Raw genomic sequence first — 22,387 nt, forward strand, 5'->3', positions numbered from 1 at the left:
CCGATGCACCTATACTTTGCGCGCTAGTTCATTTTTACACGCCTAAACTCAGTTTAGGCGTGAAGAGGAGCTTTTCACAAGCGTGCTAACAGTTAGCACCGCTCTTTGTGAATCAAGCCCCTAATCTGTTCAATGCTTGTTGAGGGGCTTTGGCTAAAAATATTACAGACAGAGGATCAGCAGGGCTGCCAGGCAACTTGTATTGCTTATAAGGAAATACATATGGCAACCTCCATATCCCACTCACTTTAGTTGTCCTTTAAGTGTAAGATTTGTGTTGCATATTTGTTCAGGTTCATTTAGAAGGTAAGTAACGATGCCCACCAATGATACAATCTCAATTGTACAATCTTAACGCTTCTATGTGATACGGCGTGAGGGATTTAAAGTATCTGTTCAAACTGTATTCACTCCATTTAGCCTTCTACTACATAGATTGGTAAGATTGTACAATCAGGGTTATAGCATTATTGGGGAGGTTAAGAGTGAGCAGAGCTTTGTGCTTCATCTCATGAGAAGCGCAGCAAAGCTTATAGTTCTTATGCTACATACATGTGTTGGACTATCGCTGTTTCAAACTAACAAGAATCGACAGTTCGTCGATTCATGGCCAACCTCTACAAACAATCAATGCCAAGTCAAAAATATGGCAACTGACAGCTCCATATGGAATCTTGGGTCTTGAAATGTTTGGCACTGGTCTGTGACTACCTGGATGGTTCTCCTACTGCTATGTTTCACATTGGTTAATATTGGCCCATCGTGTGTTCTCATGCAGCCATTTTGGCAAAAGCAGGTTATAGTCTCCCCCCCCCCCCCCCCCAAAAAAAAACAAAAAAAAACCACACACAAATATATACCATGTGCCGTATAAGGTGGATGCATAATACAGGGAGCCCCCAAGATACAAACAACCTGCCGATCATGTCGCATTTTTTTTCCCCCCAACTTAGTGTGTAAATGCAGAGTATAGTGCAGCAGAAGCTGTGCTCTCACCTCTCTGCTGGAGTCCAGTGCTGTGCCTGTGTGACCATCCTGTCTGTCCCCATCCTCCTTCTGCACTGCCCCAGCTTAGTAAGTAAATGCAGAGTGTAGTGCAGCGGAGAGGTGAGAGCACAGCTTCTGCTGGAGTCCAGTGCTGTGCCTGTGCGACCATCCTGTCTGTCCCCATCCCCCTCCTGTACTCCCCCAGCTTAGTGTGTAAATGCAGAGTATAGTGCAACAGAAGCTGTTCTCTCACCTCTCCGCTGGAGTCCAGTGCTGTGCCTGCGCGGCCATTCTGTCTCTCCCCCTCCTGCACTCCCCCAGCTTAGTGTGTAAATGCAGAGTATAGTGCAGTAGAAGCTGTGCTCTCACCTCTCTGCTGGAGTCCAGTGCTGTGCGACCATCCTGTCTGTCCCCATCCCCCTCCTGCACTCCTCCAGCTTAGTGTGTAAATGCAGAGTATAGTGCAGCAGAAGCTGTGCTCTCACCTCTCTGCTGGAGTCCAGTGCTGTGCCTGTGCGACCATTCTGTCTGTCCCCATCCCCCTCCTGCACTCTCCCAGCTTAGTGTGTAAATGCAGAGTATAGTGCAGCAGAAGCAGTGCTCTCACCTTTCCGCTGGAGTCCAGTGCTGTGCCTCTGTCTTTCCGCTCAACACTCGCCCTAGTGCCCAGCATCTCCTACCGCACGTAGCATGATTGATTACACTCTACATAAGGACAGTGAGTAGGTAGGAAACAGATAGGATGGCACAGGTACCGCACTGGTGGGGAAGTGAAAGCACAGCTTCTGCTGCGCTATGCTAGGTCTCACTGACTGTACACGCAGGCCCAGAGTAGTGTGCAGATAGCAAGCAGCCCGTCCACAGCTCACGGGTCTCCGACTGACGTATGATGCATGCCCCGCCCACTTTCCACTATAGCTTGGCCAGGACCTGGACATTTAGTTTACTATACCCGAATATCAGAGTTTACTACAATTAAATTTTATGTAAATGGAAAAGATAAAAAAAGATCATGAAAATGATAGTGAAATAACCACCGTACATGATGAGCCAAAGTAATTTTATTATCCAGTTTTCCTACACATCATGGCAGAGACGCTGCCCATGCGTCTCCTGTGAACTTCGCAGACGCATCTCCATCTCTCCGAGCGGCGTGTAAACACGAGCGTCTGCAGAGGCACTTCCGAGAATGTGAGAACATGGAAAGATTTCCTTCGACAAGTTATAGTGCTAGAGACCACAGTGACTCTTCTCAACCTCCCGAATGGGGGAAGCCATTTCCCCTCGCACTCTATACTTCCTGCTCCAGTGTAAAACTAAACAGTAGTGATTGGCGCAGTGCATGCTGGGATTTCTTAGCTAGAATGAAGAATTTTGCTCCCAACCAAATAAATTATCCTTAACAAAGACTAAGCATTCAAATGTAAACTTAGAAGAAAAAACAACAGAAGAGTTTTGGCGTCCGGATCCTCCGATGGTGAACGTAAAAAAATAGGCTCCGAGTCTCTCCCTTTAAAATAGTTCTTTAGAAAGTCCAGAGTGGATGTAGGCGAGTTTCCAGGAGGAACAGATAAATTCTCTCTCTCTTTATGAAAAATCGATTCTTTGTTTCAGGAAAAACATCAGTTAAAGTGTAACAGCAGCCAATATGGTTTATTCCAATCTTAGCGTGAGGAAAGTTTTTGGATCGGTCATGGTTTTTATTGCCATCTTTGTCCCCAAATTGTGGGATTTCTATCCGATTCCGTTTTTTTAGTGGCAGTTTTGCCAGGAGAAGAATTTTCAAAGACGACAATACAAACCTCACAGATGTTCTGAGCATTTCCGGCAGAACTAAGAATAGGTTTTTAAAGCTGTTTGTGTTACTAACATGTAAACATTTTGGCTGGAGTTCACTTTTATAGTAGTGGCACAAGTATTATGTCTCCTTCCTGTGCGGACATCATTGGTGACAAGGCGACTTGTTGAATGGGATAGAGCAAGGGGAGGGGATAGGGTAAGGGGAGGGGATAGGGTGAGAGGAGGGGATAGGGTGGGAGAAGGGGATGGGATAGGGCTCAGGGAGGGTACAGGGTGATTGGGGGGGATACGGCAAGGGGAGGGAACATGGTGAGAGGAGGGATAGGGTGAGGGGAGGGCACAGGGTGAGAGAAGTGGAGGGGAGGGAACATGGTGAGGGGAGGTGATAGGGTGATGGGATGGCACAGGGTGAGAGGAAGGGAGGGGAGAGGGGAGGGCACAGGATGAGAGGAGTGGAGGGGATAAGGTGAGGGAAGGGGATAAGGTGAGAGAGAAGGGCACAAGGTGAGAGGAGGGGAGAGGGATAGGGAGAGGGGAGGGCAGAGGATGAGAGGAGGGGGAGGGAAAGGCACAGGGTGAGGGGAGGAAACAGGGGGAGGGGAAAAGGGGTGACCTAGTGGCACAGGCTGGTATTAGGCGTTTAGTAGTTCATGTTCCTTGTCTGTTTTGCCCACAGCATCTGGATTGGAGAGCGGATCCAAGTCTGCAAACAGATTATACCAAGTGGAGAGGTCTTTTGTGCTCTTCAAAGCATCTGCAAAATAAATGCATGTTTAACTGAAAAAAATGTAAATTATTATGTGCTTACATAGTACAAATATCTCCTGCAGCACATTACAGAGTACATAGTCATGTCACTGACTGTCCTCAGAGGAGCTCACACTCTAATCCTACCATAGTCATAGTGTAATGTCCTACCATATTATTATTATGTATTTATATAGCACTGACATCTCCTGCAGCACATTACAGAGTACATAGTCATGTCACTGACTGTCCTCAGAGGAGCTCACACTCTAATCCTACCATAGTCATAGTCTATTATCCTACTATATTATTATTATGTATTTATATAGCACTGACATCTCCTGCAGCACATTACAGAGTACATAGTCATGTCACTGACTGTCCTCAGAGGAGCTCACACTCTAATTCTACTACCATAGTCATAGTCTAATGTCCTACCATATTATTATTATGTATTTATTTAGCACTGACATCTTCTGCAGCACATTACAGAGTACATAGTCATGTCACTGACTGTCCTGAGAGGAGCTCACACTCTAATCCTACCATAGTCAGTCTAATGTCCTCCCATATTATTATGTATTTATATAGCACTGACATCTTCTGCAGCACTGTACAGAGTACATAGTCATGTCACTGACTGTCCTCATAGGAGCTCACACTCTAATCCTACCATAGTCATAGTCTAATGTCCTCCCATATTATTATTATGTATTTATATAGCACTGACATCTTCTGCAGCACATTACAGAGTACAGAGTCATGTCACTGACTGTCCTCAGAGGAGCTCACACTCTAATCCTACCATAGTCATAGTCTAATGTCCTACCATATTATTATTATGTATTTATATAGCACTGACATCTTCTACAGCACTTTACAGAGTACATAGTCACGTCACTGACTGTCCTCAGAGGAGCTCACACTCTAATCCTACCATAGTCCTAGTCTAATGCCCTACCATATTATTGTTATGTATTTATATAGCACTGACATCTTCTGCAGCACATTACAGAGTACATAGTCATGTCACTGACTGTCCTCAGAGGAGCTCACACTCTAATCCTACCATAGTCCTAGTCTAATGCCCTACCATATTATTGTTATGCAGGGCTGGCCCTAGACTTTTTGCCGCCTGAGGCAAAAAAAAAAATTTCCGCCGCCACCCCCGTTGGGGGGGGGGGGGGGGGGGGGTGAGGGCGGCGCTCTGGGGGGCCGCCGAGCTGGAGGGGTAGCTGGCAGGACGGGGGTATTGGGCCTAGCGGCGGGGAGGGGGTCGTACCCCCCCTCCCTCGCCTGGGTCCCCCGAACTGCGCTCCCCTCCAGCCTTACATAGAAGAAGCAGCCGCTATTTGTAAGACGCACGGGGGGGGGGGGGGGGGGGGGGGGGGGACTCACCTGTTCCCAGCGTGCGCTCCACTGACATCACTTCCTGCAGCGTTGCAGGAAGTGACGTCAGTGGAGCGCACGCTGGATCGAGGAAGAGGTGAGTCCTCCCCGCCCGTGCCTCTTACAAATAGCGGCTGCTTCTATGTAAGGCTGGAGGGGAGCGGAGGATGAGGGACCCAGGCGAGGGAGGGGGGGGGGTCCGACCCCCCCTCCCCGCCGCTAGGCCCAATACCCCCGTCCTGCCAGCTACCCCTCCAGCTCGGCGGCCGGCTACCCGCACGGACGGGCGGATGCCGCCCCTGGAAATTTGCCGCCTGAGGCAAAAGTTTCACCCCGCCTCATGAGCGGGCCGGCCCTGTTGTTATTTATATAGCACTGACATCTCCTGCAGCACATTACAGAGTACATAGTCATGTCACTGACTGTCCTCAGAGGAGCTCACACTCTAATCCTACCATAGTCATAATCCAATGTCCTACCATATTATTATTATGTATTTATATAGCACTGACATCTCCTGAAGCACATTACAGAGTACATAGTCATGTCTGACTATCCTCAGAGGAGCTCACACTCTAATCCTACCATAGTCATAGTGTAATGTCCTACCATATTATTATTATTTATTTATATAGCACTGACATCTCCTGCAGCACATTACAGAGTACATAGTCATGTCACTGACTGTCCTCAGAGGAGCTCACACTCTAATCCTACCATAGTCATAGTCCAATGTCCTACCATATTATTATTATGTATTTATATAGCACTGACATCTCCTGAAGCACATTACAGAGTACATAGTCATGTCTGACTATCCTCAGAGGAGCTCACACTCTAATCCTACCATAGTCACAGTGTAATGTCCTACCATATTATTATTATGTATTTATATAGCACTGACATCTCCTGCAGCACATTACAGAGTACATAGTCATGTCACTGACTGTCCTCAGAGGAGCTCACACTCTAATCCTACCATAGTCATTGTCTAATGTCCTACCATATTATTATTATGTATTTATATAGCACTGACATCTTCTGCAGCACATTACAGTGTACATAGTCATGTCACTGGCCGTCCTCAGAGAAGCTCACAATCTAATCCTACCATAGTCATAGTCTAATGTCCTACCATATTATTATTATGTATTTATATAGCACCGATATCTTCTGCAGCACATTACAGAGTACATAGACATGTCACTGACTATACTCAGAGGAGCTCACAATCTAATCCTACCATAGTCATAGTCATAGTCTAATGTCCTACCATATTATTATTATGTATTTATATAGCACTGACATCTTCTGCAGCACATTACAGTGTACATAGTCATGTCACTGGCCGTCCTCAGAGGAGCTCACAATCTAATCCTACCATAGTCATAGTCTGATGTCCAAACATATTATTAGTATGTATTTACTAGCTGGTGGATTTGGCCTGACGTTGCCCGCTTATGTATTTGGCTGGTGTTAGCTGCACCCATTTTTTCTAACCCTAACACACAATTACTTAATGACCTAGTGTGCAATCTTTGTGGTTTTTGGCATCAATAATTTGCATTGAAATAAAACAAATCTGATTGGCTGTTTGTGGCTCCACCCCTTTGTCTGAATTTGAACCCCAGTCAATGACCAACTGTACCAGGTTTGAGCAATTAACAGTGCAAGATTGGCAGAAATTAAATATCCCACTTGAAAATCAATAGGTGAATTTTGATTGGCTTTTGTAGGCTCCACCCACCTTTCTGAATATTAAAGAGGAACTCCAGTGAAAATAATGTAATAAAAAAGTGCTTCTTCTTTTTACAATAATTATGTATAAAGGATTTAGTCGGTGTTTGCCCATTGTAAAATCTTTCCTCTCCCTGATTTACATTCTGACATTTATCACATGGTGACATTTTACTGCTGACAGGTGATGTAGCTGCTGCATGCTTTTCTTAGCAGTTGTAAACAACTGTAAACAGCTATTTCCCACAATGCAGCAAGGTTCACAGACAGGAAACTGCCAGGAGTACTACGGTCCTCAGAGTTTCTTGTGGGAGGAGTTTCACCACAATATCAGTTACACAGCGCCCCCTGATGATCCGTTTGTGAAAAAGAATAGATTTTCTCACGTAAAAGGGGGTATCAGCTACTGATTGGGATGAAGTTTAATTCTTGGTCACGGTTTCTCTTTAATCCCAGTCACCCAGTGACCAAATGTGCAAAGTTTAAGAACCCTGCCAATAACAGTGTAAGAATGGCTGTAGTTTACATTTTCCAGTGATATTTGTATTTGTCTCCGCCCACTTTTTGGTTATGGGAATAAAAAGTATCCTATACTTTATTCCAGGAAGTGGAGTAGATTTATATAGCACCAACATCTTCCACAGCATTGTACAGAATACATAGTCATGTCACTTACTGTCCTTAGAGGAGCCCACAATCTAATCCTGCCATAGTCATAGTCTAATGTCCTACCATATTATTATTATGTATTTATATAGCACTGACATCTTCTGCAGCACATTACAGAGTACATAGTCATGTCACTGACTGTCCTCAGAGGAGCTTACAGTCTAATCCTACCATAGTCATAGTGTAATGTCCTACCATATTATTATTATGTAATTATATAGCACTGACATCTTCTGTAGCACATTACAGAGTACATAGTCATGTCACTGACTGTCCTCAGAGGAGCTCACACTCTAATCCTACCATAGTCATAGTCTAATGACCTACCGTATTATTATTATGTATTTATATAGCACTGACATCTTCTGCAGCACTATACAGAGTACATAGTCATGTCACTGACTGTCCTCAGAGGAGCTCACAATCTAATCCTGCCATAGTCATAGTCTAATGACCTACCATATTATTATTATGTATTTATATAGCACTGACATCTTCTGCAGCACTATACAGAGTACATAGTCATGTCACTGACTGTCCTCAGAGGAGCTCACAGTCTAATCCTACCATAGTCATAGTCTAATGACCTGCCATATTATTATTATTATGTAATTATATAGCACTGACATCTTCTGCAGCACATTACAGAGTACATAGTCATGTCACTGACTGTCCTCAGAGGAGCTCACAATCTAATCCTGCCATAGTCATAGTATAATGTCCTACCATATTATTATTATGTATTTATATGGCACTGACATCTCCTGCAACACATTACAGAGTACATAGCCATGTCACTGACTGTCCTCAGAGGGGCTCACACTCTAATCCTACCATATTATTATTATGTATTTATATAGCACTGACATCTTCTGCAGCACATTACAGAGTACATAGTCATGTCACTGACTGTCCTCAGAGGAGCTCACACTCTAATCCTATCATAGTCATAGTCTAATGTCCTACCATATTATTATTATGTATAGCTGATTGCCCGGCGTTGCCCGGGTATGTATTTGGCTGGTGTTGGCTTCGCCCATTTTTTCTAGCCCTAACACACAATTACTCAATGACCAAGTTTGTGAGCTTTGCGGTCTTTGGTATCAATAACTTTCATTGAAATTAAAAAAATCTGATTGGCTGTTTGTGGCTCCACCCCTTTTCTGAATTTGAACCCCAGTCACCCCGTCACCAACTGTACCAGGTTTGAGGCCTGTGCCATTCACAGTGCAAGAATGGTAGCAATTAAATATTCCCCTTGAAAAGTAATAGGTGAAGTTTGATTCACTTTTGTAGGCTCCACCCACTTTTCTGAATATTAATCCCAGTCACCCAGTGACCAACTGTGCAAAGTTTGAGAACCCTGCCATTAACAGTGTAAGAATGGCTGCAGTTTACATTTTCCCAGGGAAATTTGTATTTGTCTCCACCCACTGATGACCCGGCGTTGCCCGTGTATGTATTTGACTGGTGTTGGCTCCGCCCACTTTCTAACCCTAACACACAAACACGCAATGACCAAGTTTGTGAGCTTTGGGGTCCTTGGCATCAATAATTTGTATATTCCAATGAAATGAAACAAATCAGATAGGCTGTTTGTGGCTTCACCCCCTCTCCAGCATTTGAACCCTAGTCACCCAATGATCAACTGTAGCAGGTTTGAAGCATCTGCTATTAGCAGTGTAAAAATGGCAGCAATTTAAATATTCCCATTGAAAATCAACAGGTGAATTTTGATTGGCTATTATAGGCTCCACCCACTTCCATGAATATTAATCTCAGTCACCCAGTGACCATCTGCGCAAAGTTTGAGAACCCTGCCATTAACAGTGTAAGAATGGCTGCAGTTTATATTTTCCCAGTAAATTTGGTTTTGGTTCCGCCCACTTTTTGTAACCTGGACACACAGTCACTAAATGACCAAGTTTATGAGCTTTGGGGTCCTTGGCATAAATAAGTTGCATTTTACCATTGAAATGAAACAAATCTGATTGGCTGTATTTGGCCCGCTCCCTTCAGAATTTAAACCCCAGTCTCCCAGTGAGATGCTGACTGTACCAGGTTTGAGGCCTCTGCCATTAACAGTGTGAGAATGGTAGCAATGTGAATATTCCCCTTGAAAATCAATAGGTCAATTTTGATTGGCTGTTGTAGGCTCCACCCACATTTCTGAATATTCATCCCAGTCACCCAGTGGCCAATTGTGTAAAGTTTGGGAACCCTGCCATGTTAAAAATTTAGCTGTTGGCACCGGGACACTTTCTAAACTTGACATACAGTCACTCAATTATCAGTTTATCAGCTTTGGGGTCCTTGGTATCAATACCTTGTATATTCCCATTGAAAAATAAACAAATCTATCTGTTTGTGGCTCCGCCCCCTTTCTGAATTTGAACCCTAATCACCCAATGACTGACTGTATCAGGTTTGAGGCATTTGCTATTAACAGTATAAGAATAGTAGCAGCTTAAATATTCCCTTTGAAAATCAAAAGGTGAATTTTTATTGGCTGTTGTAGGCTCCACCCACCTTCTAAAATCTTAATCTCATTCACCCAGTGACCAACTGTGCAAAGTTTGAGAGCCCTGCCATTAACAGTGTAAGAATGGCTGCAGTTTATATTTTCCCAGTAAATTTGGTTTTGGTTCCGCCCACTTTTTGTAACCTGGACACACAGTCACTAAATGACCAAGTTTATGAGCTTTGGGGTCCTTGGCATAAATAAGTTGCATTTTACCATTGAAATGAAACAAATCTGATTGGCTGTATTTGGCCCGCTCCCTTCAGAATTTAAACCCCAGTCTCCCAGTGAGATGCTGACTGTACCAGGTTTGAGGCCTCTGCCATTAACAGTGTGAGAATGGTAGCAATGTGAATATTCCCCTTGAAAATCAATAGGTCAATTTTGATTGGCTGTTGTAGGCTCCACCCACATTTCTGAATATTCATCCCAGTCACCCAGTGGCCAATTGTGTAAAGTTTGGGAACCCTGCCATGTTAAAAATTTAGCTGTTGGCACCGGGACACTTTCTAAACTTGACATACAGTCACTCAATTATCAGTTTATCAGCTTTGGGGTCCTTGGTATCAATACCTTGTATATTCCCATTGAAAAATAAACAAATCTATCTGTTTGTGGCTCCGCCCCCTTTCTGAATTTGAACCCTAATCACCCAATGACCAACTGTATCAGGTTTGAGGCATTTGCTATTAACAGTATAAGAATAGTAGCAGCTTAAATATTCCCTTTGAAAATCAAAAGGTGAATTTTTATTGGCTGTTGTAGGCTCCACCCACCTTCTAAAATCTTAATCTCATTCACCCAGTGACCAACTGTGCAAAGTTTGAGAACCCTGCCATTAACGGTGTAAGAATGGCTGCAGTTTATATTTTCCAGTGAAATTTGTTTTTAGCTCCGCCCACTTTTTGTAACCTTGACACACAGTCACCCAGTGACCAAGTTTGTGAGCTTTCAGGTTCCTGGCATCAAAAATGTGTCAATGGAAGCAGTTTATCCACCAAGGAAATCTGATTGGCTGTAGGTGGCCCTGCCCCTTTAGTGAATTTGGACCCCAGTCACCCAATGACCGACTGTAGCAAGTTTGAAGTCTCTGCCATTAACAGTGTAAGAATGGCAGCAGTTTAAATATTCCCTTTCAAAATCAATAGGTGAATTTTGATTGGCTGTTGTAGGCTCCACCCACTTTCTAGAATCTTAATTGCATTTACCCAGTGACCAAGTGTGGCAAGTTTGAGAGCCCTGCGATTAACAGTCTAAGAATGGCTGCGGTGTACATTTTCTTATTTAAAATGAATGGCTGAAATTTGATTGGCTGTGTTATGCTCCTCCCACTTTTCCTGGATTCGTAACCTCTGTCACCAAGTGACCAACTGTGCCAAGTGTGGGGACTCTGGCTTGATTACTGTAAGAATGGCAGCCTTTTACATTTTTTCCATTGACATGAATGATGATTTGCTATTTGTAGCTCCGCCCAGGTGTGCAGGGGGGCCGCGAGACCCCCAGAACATATCATCCCAGGTAGTAAGGGATCTGTATACCAAGTTTCGTTCAAATCATTCAAGCCGGTTGAGTGATCGTCGGTCAAGCCAGTTGAGTGATCGTCGGTCAAGCCGGTTGAGTGCACGCACGCACGCACGCACGCACGCACGCACGCACGCACACACACACACACTTTTATTTATATAGATTTATATAGCACTGACATCTTCTGCAGCACATTACAGAGTACATAGTCATGCCACTGACTGTCCTCAGAGGAGCTCACAATCTAATCCTACCATAGTCCTAGTGTAATGTCCTACCATATTATTATTATTATGTATTTATATAGCACTGACATCTTCTGCAGCACTATACAGAGTACATAGTCATGTCACTGACTGTCCTCAGAGGAGCTCACACTCTAATCCTACCATAGTCATAGTGTAATGTCCTACCATATTATTATTATGTATTTATATAGCACTGTCATCTCCTGCAGCACATTACAGAGTACATAGTCATGTCACTGACTATCCTCAGAGGAGCTCACAATCTAATCCTACCATAGTCATAGTCTAATGCCCTCCCATATTATTATTATGTATTTATATAGCACTGACATCTTCTGCTGCACTGTACAGTGTACATAGTCATGTCACTGACTGTCCTCAGAGGATCTCACACTCTAATCCTACCATAGTCATAGTGTAATGTCCTACCATATTATTATTATGTATTTATATAGCGCTGACATTTTCTGCAGCACTTTGCAGAGTACATAGTCATGTCACTGACTGTTCTCAGAGGAGCTCACAATCTAATCCTACCATAGTCATAGTCTAATGCCCTCCCATATTATTATTTTGTATTTATATAGCACTGACATCTTCTGCTGCACTGTACAGTGTACATAGTCATGTCACTGACTGTCCTCAGAGGATCTCACACTCTAATCCTACCATAGTCATAGTATAATGCCCTCCCATATTATTATTATGTATTTATATAGCACTGACATCTCCTGCAGCACATTACAGAGTACATAGTCATGTCACTGACTGTGCCCAGAGGAGCTCACAATCTAATCCTACCATAGTCATAGTCTAATGCCCTACCATATTACTAATATGTATTTGCACAAGTCAGGATGTATTCTTGCTTTAATGTTGTTTATGCCTAATTCTGACCCAACCATCTGAATGTTGCAGCTGAAATTGTGACTCCTCAGACCATGTAACATTTTTCCAGTCTTGCGTAATTCAGGTGAGCCTGTGCACAATGTATCCTCACTTTCCTGCTCTTAGCGGACAGGAGTGGCACCTGGTGTGGTCTTCTGCTGCTGTAGTCAATCTGCTTCCAGGTTCATGCGTTCAGAGATTGTTTTCTGCACACCTTGGATCTGGACCCAGCCTGCCCATTTTCCTTTGACCGCAAGGCATTCTCCTCCACACAACTACAGCTCCCTGAACATGTCTTTTTAAATCTTCTCTGTTGATCCCAGAGACTGTTGTGTATGAGAATCCCAGTAGATCAGCAGTTTCTGAAAACCTTGATACCATCCCTTCTGGCACCAACAACTATGCAACATTCAAATTCATCTCAAATATCCTTACTTCCCATTCTAAAGCTCAGTTTGAACTTCTCCAACTTGTTTTCCCAACGTCAGGATGCTTCAAGTCAACGAGGTGAGATTAATATCAAGGCTACCAATTGCCTGGTAGCCCTGCTGATCTATTTGGCTGCAGTAGTGTCTGAATCACACCAGAAACAAGCATGCAGCTAATCTTGTCAGATCTGACAATAATGTCAGAAACACCTGACCTGCTGCATGCTTGTTCAGGGGCTATGGCTGAAAGTATTAGAGGCAGAGGATCAGCAGGACAGCCAGGCAACTAGTATTGCTTTAACAGGAAATAAATATGGCAGCTTCCATACAAAACTTTTTCCTCTGGTTCACTTTAAATGCATTAAGCTGCTGTCATATGATTTGCTGATTAGCTATTTGCGCTTTATTAGGTACACCTGTTTAAGGAACACAGATTATATCCATATGTAGTATTCTGGGAGATCTGGGAGTTACCATATCCCCGCCTTCTCACCTTTCTGCGGAGTCTTGTTAGTGTTGTCAGTGGTGTGTGAGGGCGATTGGGCTGGCACGGTGGACGGAGATAATGATGATGATGATGAGGCCCCGCTGATGGCTGCCCAGTCTGAAACAAACAGAACAATGTGAGGCAAGATTTCATATGACTACAACTAAATGTGTAACAGCAATCATAGGAGATATATTGTGAAGGTGTGAAAAATTGCTTCCTCCTCAATAGGGATACTCAATGAGATGTAAATATTTCTGGGTTTATGCAAATTTATGCACACTTTTATGCAAATATATGCAGTTTGCATGGCCCGCACTGACAGTTCAAGCAGTAGACTTCGTTCACTTCCAAAATGTGAATAAACAAAGCCAGAATATCCGACAGCAAGATCAGCATGTGACTACTGCTCCATATAGCTCTATGATATAGATCTTGCTACACGCTGTAAGCAGAGGGTATGCTTGAGATCAGGTCCAGGTTTACATTGCAGTCTAGGTCTTCTAAGCACAATGGACTGTCGCCGCTTCGGGAGGAGGAGAAACCGCTTAGAAGACCTGCACTGCAATGTAAACATGGACCTGATCTCAAGCATACCTCTGTTTACAGCATGTAGCAAGACAGGGGCGTAACTAAAGGGGCCCATACACCTAACGATTTTCCCGCCGATATACAGCAGATTCGATCACTGTGATGTGAAATCGGTGCGCAAACGATTGATTTCCATCCGAAATCAATCGTTCCCGTCGAGCCGTCCGTGCGGAAGATTTTGCTCGATCGCCGGCGGGTCGGCAGTGCGTCGATAGCGGCGTTCGAATGCCCGACTACCGACGCAATACAGCGGCAATAATACATGACCTGCTCCGGTCGGCGTGAGTCCTCCCAGTCACTGCTGTCTCTTCTTCGCTGGGCTCCAGGGCTGCAGCTTCACTTAACTTCCTGTCCCGGCAGGAAGTTTAAACAGTAGAGCGCCCTCTACTGTTTAAACTTCCCCGGACAGGAAGAAGTGAAGCCTGCCTGTCCGGGACCCAGCGGAGAAGAGACAGCGGTGAAGGAGGGGGACTCGCGTTGGCCGGAGCAGGTAATGTATGCGGGGGGGGGGGGGGGGGTTCGGCAGCACCACCACAGATTGTGATCGGTTTCACGCTGAAATTGATTCACAATCTGTTTGCAGTAAAGGCAGCCATACGATCCCTCTCTGATCAGATTCGAGGATCTATCTGTTGGTCAAGTCTGATAGCAAATCGACCAGTGTATGGCTACCTTAAGACCCACCGGGCCCCCCTGCAGAATTTCTGAGCGCCCCCAAGGGCCAGCTCAGGGCCATTTTGGGGGGCAGGAGGAGTCGCACCCTCACCTCGGGCTCTTCCCTCTGCGCTCCACTGCAGCATCAATAACTGTGTGCGGGCAGCGGCAGACCCACATACCTTCCGTGTGTTCCAGCGTGGATTTTTCTCTCTCTAGTGTCGGACGCTACTTCCTGTTCAGTGGCTGCAGTCCCTATTGTTACGCCCATGTAGCAAGAGCTATGTCATAGAGCTATATGGAGCTGTAGTCACATGCCGATCTTGCTGTCGGATATCCTGGCTTGCTTTGTTTACATTTTGGAAGTGAACGAAGTCTACTCCTTGAACCGTCAGTGTTGGTCATGCCATGCAATTTTTGTGGGATTAAAGTATTCTGTCGCAGCCAGAGGGACTAGACCAAGGGTGCCCATTAGGTATATCGCGATATACCAGTAGATCGCAAAGGACTTCGTGGTAGATCCCGACCTCACAGCATTTTCCATTCTGTATATACAGGTGTGCTCCTGAAATTGTACATGGGTAGATCATTGTGACTTGCTAATTTTTTAAAGTGGCTCACACAAGCCGAAAAAGTGTGGGCACCTCTGGACCAGACCCTGCAGGACAGTAGCAAGTGAGGAGTGCTGTCTAAGAAGTTCACTGATACATGCAGTTTGAAAATGGACCAATCAAACCACTTTAGGATCCATGTTACGCATATCTACGCCCCTGTATACTTCACATGCGGATAAGGGGGGTAGATATGCGTACTGTTACCTTACTGCCGCTTTCATGATCCCCACGCTGTTTTCGTTCGGTTCACCATCGTAGCCCCCTCCACCTGTGATCGGGATATGAGAATCTTCTATTCTCAATCCTGATCACCGTTCCTGTGTCTTCCAAGAGCTTGATAACATGAGGCAAGCTCTCAGACCTAACTCTTCCTTGTTCTATTAATAGAAACATGGTCTCAATAACACCATCTTGTGGTCAAAAAGTAAAAATACACCTAATTATACCACTACTATACTGTTTTACATAGAACATTTAGTATTAGTTTTATTTTATTATTTTTAACCCCTTCCAGCCCTGCTACACAGTTACAGAAATAAAAAAAACTTGTTTAAAAAAAAGAAAAAAAAAAAGAAAAAATTACATTATTTTTTTTAAAAAAAAATCTACATTAGGGACTTTTCTAATATGTCATGAGTGTACATTACTGTTAATTTTGCAAACAAACGTCTTGTAATAAGTTAAATAGTATTAAAAATCCCTAAACGGGAAAAAAATGCTCCTTTATTTCCAGATAAAATGTTATCATCATACATTGTGCTAGGGACACAATTTAAATATTGTAATAACCGGGACAAATGGGCAAATAAAACGTGTGTGTTGTATGTACCGAAGCACGTTTTATTTTAAAACTATAATGGCCGAAAGATGAGAAATTATTTTTTTCTTATTATTCTTCCCTTTACAATGCATATAAAATAAAATAATTCATAGCAAAAAGTACCACCCAAGGAAAGTCTAATTTGTGGGGAAAAACAATATATAGATCATTTCAGTGTGATAAGTAGCAAAGTTATCGCTGAATGAATGGGAGGAGTGCTGAAATGTGAAAATTGTTTTGGTTTTTAAGGAAAAAAAAAAACTGATCCTGAAGTGGTTAAACCAGGGTTTAAACTGATTGGTCCATTTTCAAACTGCATGTATTTGCATACAAATTTGAATACATTTGCATAAACTTGGAAATATTTGCTTCTCGTTAATCATCCCTACTCCACAATAATACCCTGGGGTTGTTTTTTTCCCTATAGTTTCTAACAATCAGAGGGTGAATGAGATACTCAGAATACCATCATGCAAAGGGGATGCTTTTTGGAAATTGGGCCAAACCAAAACTGGCAGGAAGTACAGTTGATTGTACCACGTCCAAGATGCATACAAATTGCATGTCGGACTCATTGACCATATATGGCCACTTTCACACAAATTTTTGGGCAAATTTGTTCTTTGACAATTCGCACATCCGATGCAAGTCAATGGCATAGACATGAGTTGTGAGAATTTTTCCATCCAAATTTTCTGTAGAATAAAAAAAAAAAAAAAACAGCCTACATGTATGCTTTATTTTATACTGGACATGGGAATCGAATACAATGCAATTTTTTTGCATTCTAATTGTAAAAATTTGCATGTAAAGTTAATTACATACAAATTCATATAAATTAACATTATTGGTATTAGTAAATTTGCATTAAACTGCGAACTGAAAAAAAAAAAACTGTTGCAAAAAACGCAGAACTGCACGTTTGAAAAATCGCAGAAAAAAAACCTGGCTAATAAATTGCAGGGATGCTTTACAGTGTACCCGAGATCACACATATCCGTATATTTATACTTACCCAGGCCGCCGGTAATCTGGCCAGTCGTGTGCTTCTCCCCTGCGCAGAAGAGTGCGGCCGGCGAGATTACCAGTGGCGATAAGAAGATAACAGAGCGGCCGGAGAGCATGGCAAGGGAGCCCACACACCTCATGTAGGAAGTTACGTATACATACATGCTTATATGTGATATTAGCATTCCTTTAAGCGATTTGGACTCAGGTAAGAGATGCAGATGTAATATACTGGAGGGGGGGGGGGGGGGGGGGAGGGAATACTGGGGGCCATGTAATATACGGGAGGGGGGGGGAAGGGAATACTGGGGTCCATGTAATATACTGGAGGGGGAAAGGGAATACTGGGGGCCATGTAATATACTGGAGGGGGGGAGGGAATACTGGGGTCCATGTAATATACTGTAGGGGGGGGGGGGGAAGGTAATACTGGGGTCCATGTAATATACTGGAGGGGGTAAGGGAATACTGGGGTCCATGTAATATACTGGAGGGGGGGAAGGGAATACTGGGGGCCATGTAATATACTGGAGGGGGGGAGGGAATACTGGGGTCCATGTAATATACTGTAGGGGGGGGGGGAAGGTAATACTGGGGGCCATGTAATATACTGTAGGGGGGGAAGGGAATTCTGGGGTCCATGTAATATACTGTAGGGGGGGAAGGTAATACTGGGGGCCATGAAAGAAGTGATGGACGAGAACAGCTCACATAGTGTACATAGGAAGCCCCCCGAATCCCCCGCTGTTACACCAACCATAGAAGGAGGACTGGAGGCTGCTCAGGTTCTGGTCCAGCAGCTGCGATGGGAGAAAACCTGATGGTGGCTCCGCCCTGGGCTCCGCCTCTTCTGCGGTTGGGCTCAAGGACTGGGTGTTGAGTGGCTCCCCAAACACCTCCATCCACTCCTTGCCGAGATCTTTAGAGTCCAGAGACGAGGCGCTGAGGATCTCATTGAGGAGCTGCATCTCATCCTTCTCCAAGGCATGGGCATCCATGGGCTCGGAGAACGGGTCCTTGGACATGGCTGGGAGAAGATAGGGAGAGGTGAGTATGAACCATGCATGTCCTTCACGTGTCACATGACCATAGCGGGGAGGGTGGGGGCTTCATGCTGCACGCATACCAAGGGTTTGTCACATCTTCTGACGTCTCGGATTTGGTGAGCATTGTTCCTCCACTAACCAAACCGAGATCTGGTACAGTGATGGCTACAATAATGCATGGGGACTAATCTCCACCCACAATGCTCTTCAGCTTGCCAGACCCCACCATGCATAAGGGTGAGATGATCAGATATAGGTGGAGTATGTATTGCAGCACCACTGCATGTATTGGGTGCTAGTAGTAAAATATGGATAATTCAAATTGCCCATATTTTACTATATGCAGTAACCGGCACCCAATCTCACATGAACTCTCTGCTGTAGATGCCCAATCCCCCCCCCACACCTAATGCCCCCTCCCTGCTGCTGTGTGTGTGCTCACTGCTCCCCCCTCATAACCCTGGGGCACCTATATATCTGGCTACCTATACTGGGGGCACCTATATATCTGGCTTCCTATACTGGGGGCACCTATCTATCTGGCTACCTATACTGGGGGCACCTCTGCCTGGCTACCTATACTGGGGGCACCTCTACCTGGCTATCTATACTGGGGGCACCTATGCCTGCCTACCTATACTGGGGGCACCTATACCTGGCTATCTATACTGGGGGCACCTATACCCTGCTATCTATACTGGGGGCACCTATACCTGGCTATCTATACTGGGGGCACCTATACCTGGCTATCTATACTGGGGGCACCTATACCTGGCTATCTATACTGGGGCCACCTATACCTGGCTATCTATACTGGGGGCACCTATGCCTGGCTACCTATACTGGGGGCACCTATACCTGGCTATCTATACTGGGGGGGGGGCTATACCTGGCTACCTATACTGGGGGCACCTATACCTGGCTATCTATACTGGGGGCACCTATACCTGGCTATCTATACTGGGGGCACCTATACCTGGCTATCTATACTGGGGGCACCTATACCCTGCTATCTATACTGGGGCCACCTATATACCTGGCTACCTATACTGGGGTATCTATATATATATATATGGCTATATAGCTTTTGCATATGCAATTTTAATCATTGAATCATGAATGCACCTTCCATATGTGTTTCATCAGTGATTCTTAATGTTCCCTTTTTTGATTAATAAAATTTTGACACTTGTTACATTAAGGCGGCTGGTAACCCACATTTGTTGCATAATTAGTTGAGAGCTATTTATCTATAGGGTTGGCCCCGCCCATTATCTATTTTGTGGGTAAGGTGGACAGGTATCCAGGGACTGTTTGTTTGCCCCCCTTTCTCTATATAGTGGTATCTATATCTCGCAAGCTATACTGGGGGCACCTATACCTGCCTATCTATACTGGGGGCACCTATATCTGGCTATCTATACTGGGGGCACTTATACCTGGCTACCTATACTGGGGGCACCTATACCTGCCTATCTATACTGGGGGCACCTATATCTGGCTATCTATACTGGGGGCACTTATACCTGGCTACCTATACTGGGGGCACCTATACCTGGCTACCTATACTGGGGGCACCTATACCTGCCTATCTATACTGGGGGCACCTATATCTGGCTATCTATACTGGGGGCACCTATATCTGGCTATCTATACTGGGGGCACCTATATCTGGCTACCTATACTGGGGCACCTATATCTGGCTATCTATACTGGGGGCACCTATACCTGCCTATCTATACTGGGGGCACCTATATCTGGCTATCTATACTGGGGCACCTATATCTGGCTATCTATACTGGGGGCACCTATACCTGCCTATCTATACTGGGGGCACCTATATCTGGCTATCTATACTGGGGGCACCTATACCTGGCTACCTATACTGGGGGCACCTATATCTGGCTATCTATACTGGGGGCACCTATACCTGGCTACCTATACTGGGGGCACCTATATCTGGCTATCTATACTGGGGGCACCTATATCTGGCTATCTATACTGGGGGCACCTATATCTGGCTATCTATACTGGGGGCACCTATATCTGGCTATCTATACTGGGGGCACCTATATCTGGCTATCTATACTGGGGGCACCTATATCTGGCTATCTATACTGGGGGCACCTATATCTGGCTATCTATACTGGGGGCACCTATATCTGGCTATCTATACTGGGGGCACCTATATCTGGCTATCTATACTGGGGGCACCTATATCTGGCTATCTATACTGGGGGCACCTATATCTGGCTATCTATACTGGGGGCACCTATATCTGGCTATCTATACTGGGGGCACCTATACCTGGCTACCTATACTGGGGCACCTATATCTGGCTACCTATATTGGGGGCACCTATATGGTAAGTTTTTTTTCCTTTTTTTATTGGGGGCATCAAACGTTTTGCAGGGGGCCCAGTGATTTCTAGGGGCACACATAGCTGCACAATAAATCAGATTTAATCACTTTCATGGAACTCACCACTTTCTTCAAACACAAACTTCTCCTCGGCTTTTATATCCAGCAGATCATCCAGGGTACCTGCAGGGGGAGACGGTTATTACCCTCAGTGCTGGGCCAACCTTCCCTTCCCAATAACAAACAAAAATGACGTGATGATGATGGATGGATGGATGGATAATGCCAACAGAGACAAATGTATCAATTGTCACAGAGATCCAGAGTCACCAATCAGGATGAAGAGAAAGGAGGAAGAGGATGGGGGTGGGGCATATGATGTCTCCCAGTGCATCACTGCTGAATATGCAAATCGTCCTTTGTTGTCCCTGTAAGCCACACCTCCGGAACCTCCCGAATGCAGTGATGTATCAGCTTGGTAATTGTACAGAGCCACAGTAATCCAACATGCCTACAGACTGTTTCAGATTGGTTGATCCTCATCAGTGCATGGCATGGATTAATGTGGCTCTATGGCAGTGGTCCTCAAACTAAGGCCCGCGGGCTGAATGTGGCCCCCTGAGGCTTATTTACTGGCCCCCCAAACACAAAATGTATAACTTATAGATGTGGCCCACTGCACCTTTAAATATCTTCAGCCCGCATATAGAATAGCAGTGCTGGCACCACCCATCCACATACTACAGCAAGCAGTTATTCGCTGGCTTCCAATTCTGCATCAGGTGACACTGCTGTCCTATTGGACGGCAGGTTGTCACCTGGGTATGCTTCACTTTCTGGTGCACAAAGACGCTCTTCGGGTGCCGCATGACTGTATGACTGCTGCTGGGAGTTCTCCTCCGGACATGATTGGGGGGAATCAATACCTAGATTCAATGTAATCATTTTATGTATGTTCCGGCCCCCCAGCAGTCTGAAGTATGTTGACCCGGCCCTTGACCGAAAAAGTTTGATGACCCCTGCTCTATGGAGTAGGACTTGAAGCACACAGAGTTACAGATTACCCAGCATGCTCATGGTGAACCAGAACTCCCAGGAGTGTGTAATACAAGCTAGAAATAAAAAATATTTTGAAATGCCGATTAGCATTGCAATTTATGCAATTTGCTATGCGGTTTTCCTGTGCTCCTATACAAAATATAGGAGTTCAATCGCATGAAAAATGGAGCAGGATAGCGATTGCGATCGGGACAACATTGCATTGTAAAGGTATCACAGTAACAGAAACGTTCATCACCGATTCCGTCTGTTTTACTGTACAGATTTTGCGATTCACAAAATATGATTTTGCGATTAACAAGCGATTTGGAATCAGACAGCAATATGTTGGTAGTGGAAAGGGGCAGGTTAAAAGGTTTTCAGTAGGCAGTAAAAATTTGAGAGGTTTTGGACTAGTCCCTCGCCTCATGGGGGATTCCCATTGTATTCTTTATTTTCAAAAGTATTTACTGAAAAGTAGTTGATCAGTCCAACTGCCAAAATAGTGTGCAAGCGAGTAGGCTAGACATCTTTGTATAGATGATTTCCAGGGTTCACTTTTGTAAAGAATAAAGGAGATACTGAGAATCCTCCATGTAGAGATGGACTAGCCTAAAATCTGTCAGTTCTGTCAGCGTTTTACTAGCTACTGCAAGTGACAGCAGCATAGGATAAAAGCAATTTATAGTGCATATAGTACAGTATGTGTACAAACAGAAGTTTGCCTTCTTAAAACAGAAGGTATTTGCGATAGTTCAGGTTGGAGTGAGCTTGAGATGTCTCCCAGTGCATCACTGCTGAATATGCAAATCATCCCTTGTTGTCCCTGT

The 22,387-nt window shown here is 44.5% G+C and overlaps 1 protein-coding gene across 3 annotated transcripts in view; it reads right to left on the reverse strand.

The window, feature by feature from the left end:
• Positions 1–2,030: 2,030 nt before the first annotated feature.
• The window catches only part of ICA1 (islet cell autoantigen 1), a 129,067-nt gene continuing 108,710 nt past the window's right edge, over positions 2,031–22,387 (reverse strand). For all 3 annotated transcript variants that reach the window (XM_068235078.1, XM_068235080.1, XM_068235079.1), the window contains 4 exons: positions 20,643–20,702; positions 17,870–18,139; positions 13,432–13,542; positions 2,031–3,541 (listed from right to left, as the gene is read on the reverse strand). In XM_068235078.1, the coding sequence (XP_068091179.1) occupies positions 3,420–3,541; positions 13,432–13,542; positions 17,870–18,139; positions 20,643–20,702 (563 nt within the window). In that variant the 3' untranslated portion in view covers positions 2,031–3,419. The remainder of the gene's footprint in view (positions 3,542–13,431; positions 13,543–17,869; positions 18,140–20,642; positions 20,703–22,387) is intronic.

Source organism: Hyperolius riggenbachi, chromosome 5 (genome assembly GCF_040937935.1).
Source record: "Hyperolius riggenbachi isolate aHypRig1 chromosome 5, aHypRig1.pri, whole genome shotgun sequence".
Taxonomy (NCBI): Eukaryota; Metazoa; Chordata; class Amphibia; order Anura; family Hyperoliidae; genus Hyperolius; species Hyperolius riggenbachi.